General features: G+C 40.6%; 1 protein-coding gene across 3 annotated transcripts in view; it reads left to right on the top strand.

Moving 5' to 3' along the window:
- Window positions 1-12,831, top strand: part of LOC127832131 (polyamine-transporting ATPase 13A3-like) — a 97,026-nt gene that overhangs the window by 53,517 nt on the left and 30,678 nt on the right. For all 3 annotated transcript variants that reach the window (XM_052357368.1, XM_052357369.1, XM_052357366.1), the window contains 5 exons: window positions 452-572; window positions 1,719-1,843; window positions 8,558-8,745; window positions 10,009-10,128; window positions 11,298-11,377. In XM_052357368.1, the coding sequence (XP_052213328.1) occupies window positions 452-572; window positions 1,719-1,843; window positions 8,558-8,745; window positions 10,009-10,128; window positions 11,298-11,377 (634 nt within the window). The remainder of the gene's footprint in view (window positions 1-451; window positions 573-1,718; window positions 1,844-8,557; window positions 8,746-10,008; window positions 10,129-11,297; window positions 11,378-12,831) is intronic.

Below are 12,831 nucleotides of genomic sequence, written 5' to 3'. Positions count from 1 at the left end.
ATCAAAGTTCTTCCACCTACAACTCTGAAACTTCATATGTAGCTGCACCTTGATGAGTTCCACACGCCACACCCATTTTTGTGTCACTAGGTCAAAGGTCAAGGTCACCTCTAATATAAAAATATTTTAACAATATATATGGTGGAAACTTTCATTTGTTCTCATACTGTCGCAGATGAGATCAAATGTGGATTCAGAGGAAAAATCATAGATAAAAACCTCAGTTATTACACAAACATCACAAAGTCTACATATAATAGTTTTTATCTTAGGTAAGCGACCTAGGGCCTTTGGCCCTTTAACATGTTTTTTTCAAAATGTTTTGCAGTTTTTAAACATTTGAATGAATTATGTAACCAAGTAGATTATATAATTATATACAATATGATTATGTGTAACACAATGACTGGAAATGACGGCTGTCAGAAATGCATGTTGTATAACATTTCAGTACCTGCTGATTTCCACCGCATTATGATGACCTACACACGCTATGGGTACCGGGTCCTGGCTCTGGCCTGGAAACAGCTACCGAACAAGTACAACTATGTCAAAGTGCAGCGCATACAAAGGTATGAAACTGTTTGATAAGTGTATATTAAGGAAAAGTCTCTGTGTATCTGAATGAGCATAAAATGTTTCTAAGTAGTCAATCTTCTTTGTGAAAAAAGTTCATGATTGCTGTCAAGAACTAGATGGTTGAAAGTGTATTTGAATTTGAATGTCATCTTTTGTGTGAAGTTGGAATGGTATTGGTGATCACTCTCTCTATACTTGCAGCAGTACCAGAGTATTTCCAGTAATATCAGTGTGTATCTAGGCTCAGTACCACAGGCCCTTCACACATACAGTACGAGAGTATTTCCAGTAATATCAGTGTGTATCTAGGCTCAGTACCACAGGCCCTTCACACATGCAGTACGAGAGTATTTCCAGTAATATCAGTGTGTATCTAGGCTCAGTACCACAGGCCCTTCACACATACAGTACCAGAGTATTTCCAGTAATATCAGTGTGTATCTAGGCTCAGTACCACAGGCCCTTCACACATACAGTACCAGAGTATTTCCAGTAATATCAGTGTGTATCTAGGCTCAGTACCACAGGCCCTTCACACATACAGTACCAGAGTATTTCCAGTAATATCAGTGTGTATCTAGGCTCAGTACCACAGCCCCTTCACACATACAGTACCAGAGTATTTCCAGTAATATCAGTGTGTATCTAGGCTCAGTACCACAGGCCCTTCACACATACAGTACCAGAGTATTTCCAGTAATATTAGTGTGTATCTAGGCTCAGTACCACAGGCCCTTCACACATACAGTACCAGAGTATTTCCAGTAATATCAGTGTGTATCTAGGCTCAGTACCACAGGCCCTTCACACATACAGTACCAGAGTATTTCCAGTAATATCAGTGTGTATCTAGGCTCAGTACCACAGGCCCTTCACACATACAGTACCAGAGTAGTTCCAGTAATATCAGTGTGTATCTAGGCTCAGTACCACAGGCCCTTCACACATACAATTTCTACTGCGCTTTCTCAGAGTTCGGTTTGCTGGCTTTGAAGTTTTCTTGGTTTTAGATAATAAAATACACCTATTGATGTGGAAAATAAAAAATATTGAACAGAAACAAAAGATAATGAAATAAGAGTTCATGCTGTCTTGGTAGAACTGCTAATTCAGTGCCTGATGTGTGTGACTGCTTGCAGGGATGCTGTTGAGAAGGAGCTGACATTCCTGGGCCTGTTGGTGATGGAGAACAAGCTGAAACCAGAGACCACACCTGTCATAGAGCAGCTGATAGGGGCCAATATCAGGACCATCATGGTCACAGGTGAGCATAGCAATGTGGACCACACCTGTCATAGAGCAGCTTATAGGGGCCAATATCAGGACCAACATGGTCACAGGTGGGCATTGCAATGTGGACCACACCTGTCATAGAGCAGCTCATAGGGGCCAATATCAGGACCATCATGGTCACATGTAAGCATAGCAATGTGGACCACACCTGTCATAGAGCAGCTCATAGGGGCCAATATCAGGACCATCATGGTCACAGGTAAGCAAAGCAATGTGGACCACACCTGTAATAGAGCACCTCACAGGGGCCAATATCAGGACCATCTTGGTCACAGGTGAGCATAGCAATGTGGACCACACCTGTCTTAGAGCAGCTTATAGGGGCCAATATCATGACCATCATGGTCACAGGTGAGCATAGCAATGTGGACCACACCTGTAATAGAGCAGCTCATAGGGACCAATATCAGGACCATCATGGTCAGAGGTGGGCATAGCAATGTTGACCACACCTGTAATAGAGCACCTCATAGGGGCCAATATCAGGACCATCATGGTCACAGGTGAGCATAGCAATGTGGACCACACCTGACATAGAGCAGCTCATAGGGGCCAATATCAGGACCATCATGGTCACAGGTGAGCATAGCAATTTGGACCACACCTGTAATAGAGCAGCTCATAGGGGCCAATATCAGGACCAACATGGTTACAGGTGAGCATTGCAATGTGGACCACACCTGTCATAGAGCAGCTCATAGGGGCCAATATCAGGACCATCATGGTCACAGGTGAGCATAGCAATGTGGACCACACCTGTCATAGAGCAGCTCATAGGGGCCAATATCAGGACCATCATGGTCACAGGTGAGCATAGCAATGTTGACCACACCTGTAATAGAGCAGCTCATAGGGACCAATATCAGGACCATCATGGTCACAGGTGAGCATAGCAATGTGGACCACACCTGTCATAGAGCAGCTCATAGGGGCCAATATCAGGACCATCATGGTCACAGGTGAGCATAGCAATGTGGACCACACCTGTAATAGAGCAGCTCATAGGGGCCAATATCAGGACCATCATGGTCACAGGTGAGCATAGCAATGTGGACCACACCTGTCATAGAGCAGCTCATAGGGGCCAATATCAGGACCATCATGGTCACAGGTGAGCATAGCAATGTGGACCACACCTGTCATAGAGCAGCTCATAGGGGCCAATATCAGGACCATCATGGTCACAGGTGAGCATAGCAATGTTGACCACACCTGTAATAGAGCAGCTCATAGGGGCCAATATCAGGACCATCATGGTAACAGGTGAGCATAGCAATGTGGACCACACCTGTCATAGAGCAGCTCATAGGGGCCAATATCAGGACCATCATGGTCACAGGTGAGCATAGCAATGTGGACCACACCTGTCATAGAGCAGCTCATAGGGGCCAATATCAGGACCATCATGGTCACAGGTGAGCATAGCAATGTGGACCACACCTGTCATAGAGCAGCTCATAGGGGCCAATATCAGGACCATCATGGTCACAGGTGAGCATAGCAATGTTGACCACACCTGTAATAGAGCAGCTAATAGGGGCCAATATCAGGACCATCATGGTAACAGGTGAGCATAGCAATGTGGACCACACCTGTCATAGAGCAGCTCATAGGGGCCAATAGAAGGACCATCATGGTCACAGGTGAGCATAGCAATGTGGACCACACCTGTCATAGAGCAGCTCATAGGGGCCAATAGAAAGACCATCATGGTAACAGGTGAGCATAGCAATGTGGACCACACCTGTCATAGAGCAGCTCATAGGAGCTAATAGAAGGACCATCATGGTCACAGGTGAGCATAGCAATGTGGACCACACCTGTCATAGAGCAGCTCATAGGGGCCAATAGAAGGACCATCATGGTCACATGCGAGAATTGCAATGTGGAACTCCTTGAATTGGCTTCTATATCGGAAAGTTTGTACAATATATCAATTATTGGGATGCATGAGGTTAAACGGTTAATATACTGAAACGATCAGTAACTGTTGACGTTTACTTTTTTTAGAAAGGGTAAATCAGATTTTTATGCCCCCGGATCGAATGATCGGGGTTATATTGTTTTTGGCTTGTCTGTCATTGTGTGTGTCTTGTGTGTCTGTCCCAAAACTTTAACCTTGGTCATAACGTTTGCAATATTGAAGATAGCAACTTGATATTTGGCATGCATGGGTCTCTCATGGAGCTGCACATTTTGAGTGGTGAAAGGTCATGGTCATCCTTCTAGGTCAAAGGTCATTTTTTCTAAAATAGCTGCTGTGCGGCTTCTAAGCGGTGCAGTAGGGGGCATTGTGTTTCACAAACATAGCTCTTGTTATGCCCCCCTTCGAAGAAGAGGGGGTATATTGCTTTGCTCATGTCGGTCTGTCGGTCGGTCTGTCGGTCGGTCCGTCCACCAGGTGGTTGTCAGACGATAACTCAAGAAGGCTAAGGCCTAGGATCATGAAACTTCATAGGTACATTGATCATGACTCGCAGATGACCTCTATTGATTTTGAGGTCACTAGGTCAAAGGTCAAGGTCACGGTGACCCGAAATAGTAAAATGGTTTCCGGATGATAACTCAAGAACGCTTAGGCCTAGGATCATGAAACTTGATAGGTAGATTGATCATGACTCGCAGATGACCCCTATTGATTTTCAGGTCACTAGGTCAAAGGTCAAGGTCACAGTGACCCGAAATAGTAAAATGGTTTCAGGATGATAACTCAAGAACGCTTAGGCCTAGGATCATGAAACTTGATAGGTAGATTGATCAGGACTCGCAGATGACCCCTATTGATTTTGAGGTCACTAGGTCAAAGGTCAAGGTCACAGTGACCCGAAATAGTAAAATGGTTTCCGGATGATAACTCAAGAACGCTTAGGCCTAGGATCATGAAACTTGATAGGTAGATTGATCATGACTCGCAGATGACCCCTATTGATTTTCAGGTCACTAGGTCAAAGGTCAAGGTCACGATGACCCGAAATAGTTAAATGGTTTCCGAATGATAACTGAAGAACGCTTATTCCTAGGATCATGAAACTTGATAGGTAGAATGATCATGACTCGCAGATGACCCCTATTGATTTTCAGGTCACTAGGTCAAAGGTCAAGGTCACGGTGACCCGAAATAGTAAAATGGTGTCCGGATGATAACTCAAGAATGCTTATGGCTAGGGTCATGAAACTTCATAGATACATTGATCATGACTGGCAGATGACCCCTATTGATTTTCAGGTCACTAGGTCAAAGGTCAAGGTCACAGTGACAAAAAACATATTCACACAATGGCTCTCACTACAATGGAGAGCCCATATGGGGGGCATGCATGTTTTACAAACAGCCCTTGTTTTATTATGATTTTGTGCATGGAATAATAAGTGCAATATACTTCTACGTACACTGGGGTCTACTTAGAACAACACGCCACACCAATGACGGTGTTCAATAACTTGTCAACAACAAAAGTAATAAAGCAATAAATCGGTACCTTTGTGGTTACAAACAATGTTTATTTGTTTTTGCACTGGTAATTGGCATGCGGGTTTTTGTAGAATAACCAGTATAGCCCTTGTCTGAGTTAAGACATTTCTAGCTTCTTAGCAGATTTTGCTCAAACTTTCACAGCTGAATGTGTAGATGATTGTTTGGAAGGAATTTGATTGTGACAGATCTTTTCTCCTTGTCTTTTTGTATGCTGTAGAATCTATAGTGGATTTGTTGTCTGTGTCCAAACATGCGTCATTGGGGCATCAGTGGCAGTGACATATTTCTAGTTGTACTTAAATTGTAGGTAGATTTCATTAAGAGCAATGCACAAGAGCCATAAGTCTTTCTGCCATATTTTATGAGTTATTTCCCTTGGCAAATTTATTATGCTCCCCCAAAATATTTTGGGGGGAGCATATAGTCGCCGCTTCGTCTGTCCGTCCGTCCATGTGTCCGCCCATGCAAAATTTTTGTCTGGGCTATTTCTCAGCAACTAATGACCGGAATTCAATTAAACTTTATGGGAAGCTTCACTACCAAGAGGAGATGTGCATATTATCAGCGGGTTCTGGTCGGATGATTTTTCACAGAGTTATGGCCCTTTGAAATTTTCCATTAACTGTACATATAGTGCAATTCTTGTCCAGGGTAATTCTCAGCAACTAATGACCAGAATTCAATGAAACTTTATGGGAAGCTTCACTACCAAGAGGAGATGTGCATATTATCAGCGGGTTCTGGTCGGATGATTTTTTACAGTTATGGCCCTTTGAAATTTTATATAAAAAAATTCTTGTCCCCCCAACTACTGTGCCCTCAAGACGTTTCCTTTTATCTGAATATATAGTGAAATATTGTGACAAAAAAAAACTTTGGGGAGCATCACCCGTCTCCGACGGTTTCTTGTTGCATTACAGTTTTGTCATGGGAATATATTTCAAACTATATGAAATTTTAGATAGAAATTATATAGCTAAATTTATCTAAATTCTAGGATTTGCATGGTATGAGAACCCGATCTTTTGGTTTCAAAATACTTACCGTATTTACTTAAAGTTTTCGAACACTCTACATTTTTGGACACCCCTTTAATAGCCAAAATAATTATTTTTCTTTACTTTATATTTTCGTCCATAATTAATGACTAATTTTTTTGGACAGTATATTTTACAGCACTATTTTACCAGATTTCTGCCCTGTTTTCGCTTATCTGGGGACCCTTCTGTCATGGAGTTTTACAACGGGATTAAGGTCATAAAACCTTGCATATGAATGCCCTCCGGTCAATTGGCCATTACAAATGCGTTATTGAGTAGATTAACATGTATAATGGTAATAAACAATGGTTGCCCCAACAGCATTTTTAGCTCGACAATTATATATAAAATATATATAGTGGAGCTATCCTACTCACCCCCGGCGTCTGCGTTAGCGTAAGCGTCTGTGTTAGCGTTAGTGTGCAAATGTTAAAGTTTTCGTACTACCCCAAATATTTTCTTTGTCCCTTGACATATTGCTTTCATATTTTGCATACTTGTTTACCAACATGACCTGAACCTATAAACAATAGCAGACAACTCTATCAAGCATTTTGTCATAATTATGGCCCCTTTTCCACTTAGAATATGCAGCAAATGTTAAAGTTTGCGTACTACCCCAACTATTTTCAATGTCCCTTGACATATTGCTTTCATATTTTGCATACTTGTTAACCATCATGACCCCAACCTATAAGCAAGAGCAGACAACTCTATCAAGCATTTTGTCATAATTATTGCCCCTTTTATACTTAGAATATGAATATTATTAATAAATCTATGTTAAAGTTTGAGTACTACCCTAAATATTTCCTATATCCTTTGACATATTGCTTTTATATGTTGCATACTTGTTTACCAACATGACCCCAACCTATAAACAAGAGCAGACGACTGTATCAAGCATTTTAACATAATTATGGCCCCTTTTACACTTAGATAATTGAACATTTTGCTTAAATTGCCATAACTTCTTTATTTATGGTCACATATTATTACTTTGACAAAACAACACTTACCTGAATACCACAATGGATTCCACCCAAACAATACCCCACGCCCCAACCCAGAATCCCCCCCCCCCAACCTCCCCCCCCCCTCCCTCATTTTTTTTTGTTTTGTTTTGTTTTTTAAACAGCATCTAATAAATTACCCCACCCCACATAATACCCCCCTCTCAATCTAATAAATTACCACACCCCACATTATACCCCCCTCTCACCCCCCTACCCCCCCTACCCCTCCCCCCCCCCCCCCAATTATTTTTTTTTCCTTTTTTTATTTTTATTGAAAGATGGTCTAATAAATTATTCAATATGAACAATTTCCCCATGATGGCTTACGTTATACTGTCAAGCACTCGAACAGCTCTTGTTTATATACCATTTCAGGTAAGATATTGCAAATCAGTGAGTTGTATGTTTTTCAGTAAAAAAAGAAGGGTAAAACACAATAAAATTACATGTATTGCTCATTATATAAGTTGGTTTTATTTCAATGTAATGGACAATCAAACATAACATATTTGTCTTTAAATTTTCGGACACTCATATTTTTAAAATATTTTTTGTATCTAAATATCCAAATATCTGAAAACTTAGTTATTACGTTGACTTGACTAAAAATTGAGGTATCAAAGTGAAACGTAATACTATTGGCATTATGCCTTGTTGGGAAAGCAGGTCTTAAAAGTAAACTGCCAATTTATGCTGAATATGGGCATTCAGCATTTATGTCAGGCACAACTGTGACAGGTCTCATTTTTATGCTCCCCCCAAAAATATAGTCGCCGCTTCGTCTGTCGTCCGTCCGTCCGTGTGTCCCTCTGTGCACAATTTTTGTCCAGGCTATTTCTCAGCAACTTATGAAAGGAATTCAATGAAACTTTATGGGAAGCTTCACTACCAAGAGGAGATGTGCATATTATCAGCGGGTTCTGGTCGGATGATTTTTTACAGAGTTATGGCCTTTTGAAATTTTATATAAAAAAATTCTTGTCCCCCCATCTACTGTGCCCTCAAGACGTTTCCTTTTATCTGAATATATAGTGGAATATTGTGACAAAAAAAACCTTTGGGGAGCATCACCCGTCTCCGACGGTTACTTGTTGTTAATATGTTTCTGTACATGCACATGTTCAGTTGCATTCCTGTATGACACCTGTTTGCAGGTGACAACATGTTGACAGCCCTGAGTGTTGCTCATGACTGTAAGATGGTTGCCGACAGTGACCGGGTGGTGTTGGTAGAGGCCCAGATTGTGGACACACCAGACGGCCAGGAGCCACAGTGCAGCTTCCAGTATGAGGAGAGCACGGGAACCAGGCATTCCTTGAGCAGTCTGGAGCACATGGAAAAGGTTTGGGAACCAGTCATTCCTTGAGCAGTCTGGAGCACATGGAAAAGGTATGGGAACCAGTCATTCCTTGAGCAGTTTGGAGCACGTGGAAAAGGTTTGGGAACCAGTCATTCCTTGAGTAGTCTGGAGCACATGGAGAAGGTATAGGAACCAGTCATTCCTTGAGTAGTCTGGAGCACATGGAAACGGTATAGGAACCAGTCATTCCTTGAGTAGTCTGGAGCACATGGAGAAGGTATAGGAACCAGTCATTCCTTGAGTAGTCTGGAGCACATGGAGACGGTATAGGAACCAGTCATTCCTTGAGTAGTCTGGAGCACATGGAGAAGGTATAGGAACCAGTCATTCCTTGAGTAGTCTGGATCACATGGAAAAGGTATAGGAACCAGTCATTCCTTGAGTAGTCTGGAGCACATGGAGACGGTATAGGAACCAGTCATTCCTTGAGTAGTCTGGAGCACATGGAGAAGGTATAGGAACCAGTCATTCCTTGAGTAGTCTGGAGCACATGAAGAAGCTGTAGGAACCAGTCATTCCATAAGAAGTCTGGAGCACATGGAGAAGGTATAGGAACCAGTCATTCCTTGAGTAGTCTGGAGCACATGGAGACTGTATGAGAACCAGTCATTCCTTGAGTAGTCTGGAGCACATGGAGAAGGTATAGGAACCAGTCATTCCTTTAAAAGTCTGGAGCACATGGAGAAGGTATGAGAACCAGTCATTCCTTCAGCAGTCTGGAGCACATGGTAAAGGTATGGGAACAGGTCATTCCTGTAGAAGTCTGGGGCACATGGAGAAGGTATGGGAACCAGTTATTCAATTAGCAATCTGGAGCTCATGAAAAAGGAAACCAGGCATTCTTGGAGCAGTCTGTAACACATGTAGAAGGTAATGTAAAAGTATGTATAGCCTGATGCTCTTGATGTAATCAGCTCATTTCATAGGTTTGAACTAAGTCAACAGGTCTCAACATTGGGCTGGAATAATGGTTTTTTCTTGTCATTATTTTCTTAAATTTTATTAATAGTTTAAGTTTTGAAATTCTTGAATTTATTCATAGATTTTGAGTTTTTATCATAGCATTCGGATACGATACAGCACCAAAGAAATTGTTTAAAATTGCAATTTTGTGAGAGACAAAGCTTGAGTACAAAGTGCTGCATGTATTTTCTCACTGTATACACATTTAGCTGTCTTTAGCTGTGAATCTGCATTTAAAATTAGATTGTTCATGTTGTCAGTGCTGGTGTTATTTCCTGGCAGGAGACTGGTATATCTGAGGTGCACATCTCTGTGGATGGGGGCAGCTCCAGGGTCAGATTTGCCATGACAGGCCGGAGCTGGGAGGTGTTACGACAGCACTTCCCTGACATACTACACAAGGTGAGCACATGGCAGTGGTCCTTTACAATACTGAAGACGGGATGAAAATCCTCTTCTCAGCAACACGAACCCCTCCTTCAGAAGGCAGCATCTAGCATGTCACTATCTGTCTGTGCCAGTGTTGGATATAGGTCTGAAAATTTCTGTTTGAGTCATAATTTTTCCATAGATTTCCGCGCATTGGGTTGTCCGGGGTCATTGCCGCCATTCGCGTAAATTAATCGGGCGTATTTCATAAGCGGCCCAAAAATCCGCGGCCCCCAAAACCACACGCAAATTACACTGGTAGATTCTGTCTAAGTATTGTTTTAAACGAGCAATGTCATTGGCTGTTATTCTCCAGCCTTCCAATTAAATCGGTCTTTTTAAATGTGTTTCATATTTCTTTGCTGATTGGTTTGTAAATTTGACGCGAAAATGAAAACTAGTGAAGGAATGAAAGAATCTCACAAAATCTCAGAGATTGAAAAATTATTGAAAAATAAATTTAAATGGAAAAGGGAATTAACAACAGTGGAACAGTAACAGTAACCCACAGTAACAGTGGGTTACAACTTTCTGAATGGGTACAGAAGATTGACAGTCTTGGTAAGGCTAAAGTGAAAAAATCTTGAACAACGTTTCCCGTGGAAAATTGTTGTAAGTAGAACACTGTATAATTTTAAGTTATTGAGTTGAAACAAAAGATTGCTGTCATCGTTCACAGGGATGGGAACACATATTGATTGTGATCACAATTAATAATGGTGACTTTGCATAATATGTTAAATATGAATTGAATATGAATAAATAAATATTGTTAATAAGTTTAAAGATGGTGTTTATTGAAATGTCTGTTTAAAGGTTTGTTATTGCGTAATGCATGCGATTTGCGTAGTTAAAATCAGTCTACAGAATTTTCCTCCCCTCTGACTTCACCTCAATCACACCCCTGATTATAAAATAACTGGTTTTAAATGTAAATGGCTATAAGATGATGTGTGGCGAGTTATACCATTCTATCTACTGCTACATTAGGCATAGAGGTTAAATGTCAAATTTGGCGATGATCAATGCTTGACAATTCCTTTCTCAGCCATAACTTACTCTAGAACATAGTTGTTGTTTCAGCAGGTATTGTAAGGTGTGGTGTTTGCTTCTATGACTCCAGTACATTGTTGTTGTTTCAGCTAGTTGTGCGAGGCGTCGTGTTTGCCCGGATGTCTCCAGACCAGAAGGCTCAGCTTGTAGAGTGTCTACAGGACTTGGGGTAGGCCGACCAAGGGTGTCAGTCTTTATGATGTTGGTGACTACAGGCCTTCCAGCGTTCCTACTTTTTCCTACTTTTTTAATAGCTTCCTACTTTTTCCTACTTTTTGCTAAAAAACTCCTACTATTCCTACTTTTTGGAAAAAAAGTCCGCAAAAAAAATAAATATGAACTTTGTGCTAGTTATATTTGCAGAAAATAAACAAAAGATGTCAAACTGGCTGGTTTCTGTTGTTGAAAGATGTGGCAAACATGTCCCTCCCCATGTGCATCATCTTTCATCATCATGAAGGTGAGTCTCTCAGGTATTTTTAATCTTTTTTGGCTGAACTCCAGAAGCATAGAATCCTCACAATGCTATACATGTATAAACCCAATGATGCCATGCTGAGGGTATTTTTGGTTATTTTCAAATGTTGTTTTCATTTCCAAAAAAGTATGTATCAAATATTAGAGATGTGATTTCTTTGATTTCCAGTTATACAAATACATTATCATTTGAAAGTAACCATAACTATTTGCAAAACTATTACCAGCTAAAGGAAAATACTATTCCAATTTTATAGCTGCAGCTTTGCATTTCTTTTGCTGTCACTATTTACTTGCTTGGGAACCTCATTTTCACTGACATACATGTATGTTTTTGATTTTATGTTTGTTAAAGAATATAAAAATAGCCATTTGAATAGTGACAGTAAAAGAATTTCATTCTACTAACATACAATGGCCTTGAAAAAGTTGCTTTTTATTTGCAGATCATAGATGTAGTTGCTTTCCACATGATATAACCGCATGATATAAGCTAGCTATGCCAGGTGGAAAAACTAAGTTCAACAGGTCTTGGCTTGTAAAGCTTGACAATAATGGAAATAGTATTGGTGACTGGTGTGTACAGGATTCCTCAAATGAATTTGCTGCATACTGTTATGTGTGTTCCAAGAGCATCTCTTGTGCGAACAATGGTTTATATCAGGTTATCATCAATGCTGCTTGCTTCTGGAGTTCACAAATACATATATAATTATGCATGTAGTTGTGTATTCATATGCCTCTTGTGTTTTGAATCATTAACTTTACCTTTTATTAACAACTAACATTCTCTTGTGTTAACCATTTCCATTTTATACAACATGTGTACTGTATAGATCTGCATTAGCATTAGTGCTCTTATCATTGTAAATCATCTGGCTGACTAACTCACTGTACTGAATATAGTCCTTTACATGTAGCTTGTAACCACATACTAATTTACCATTAACATGCTAGTAAATGCTTTACTAGCATGGTTATGTTATGTTTGTTAATTTGAGAATAAAAGAAAAAAGTTTCAGGCTGATGGAAGATGACCATCAGATGTTCAGCAACAGAAACTGGACAGCATTGGTATACAAGAATAGTCCACATGGCATAAAGAATGGTAGGGTTTTGCATTTAGAACGCCTCCTCGGGTAAGTT

The sequence above is a fragment of the Dreissena polymorpha genome, chromosome 5 (genome assembly GCF_020536995.1).
Source record: "Dreissena polymorpha isolate Duluth1 chromosome 5, UMN_Dpol_1.0, whole genome shotgun sequence".
NCBI classification, from domain to species: Eukaryota; Metazoa; Mollusca; class Bivalvia; order Myida; family Dreissenidae; genus Dreissena; species Dreissena polymorpha.
The sequence above is the reverse complement of the archived record's forward strand: the minus strand, read 5'-3'. Positions and strand labels throughout refer to the sequence as shown.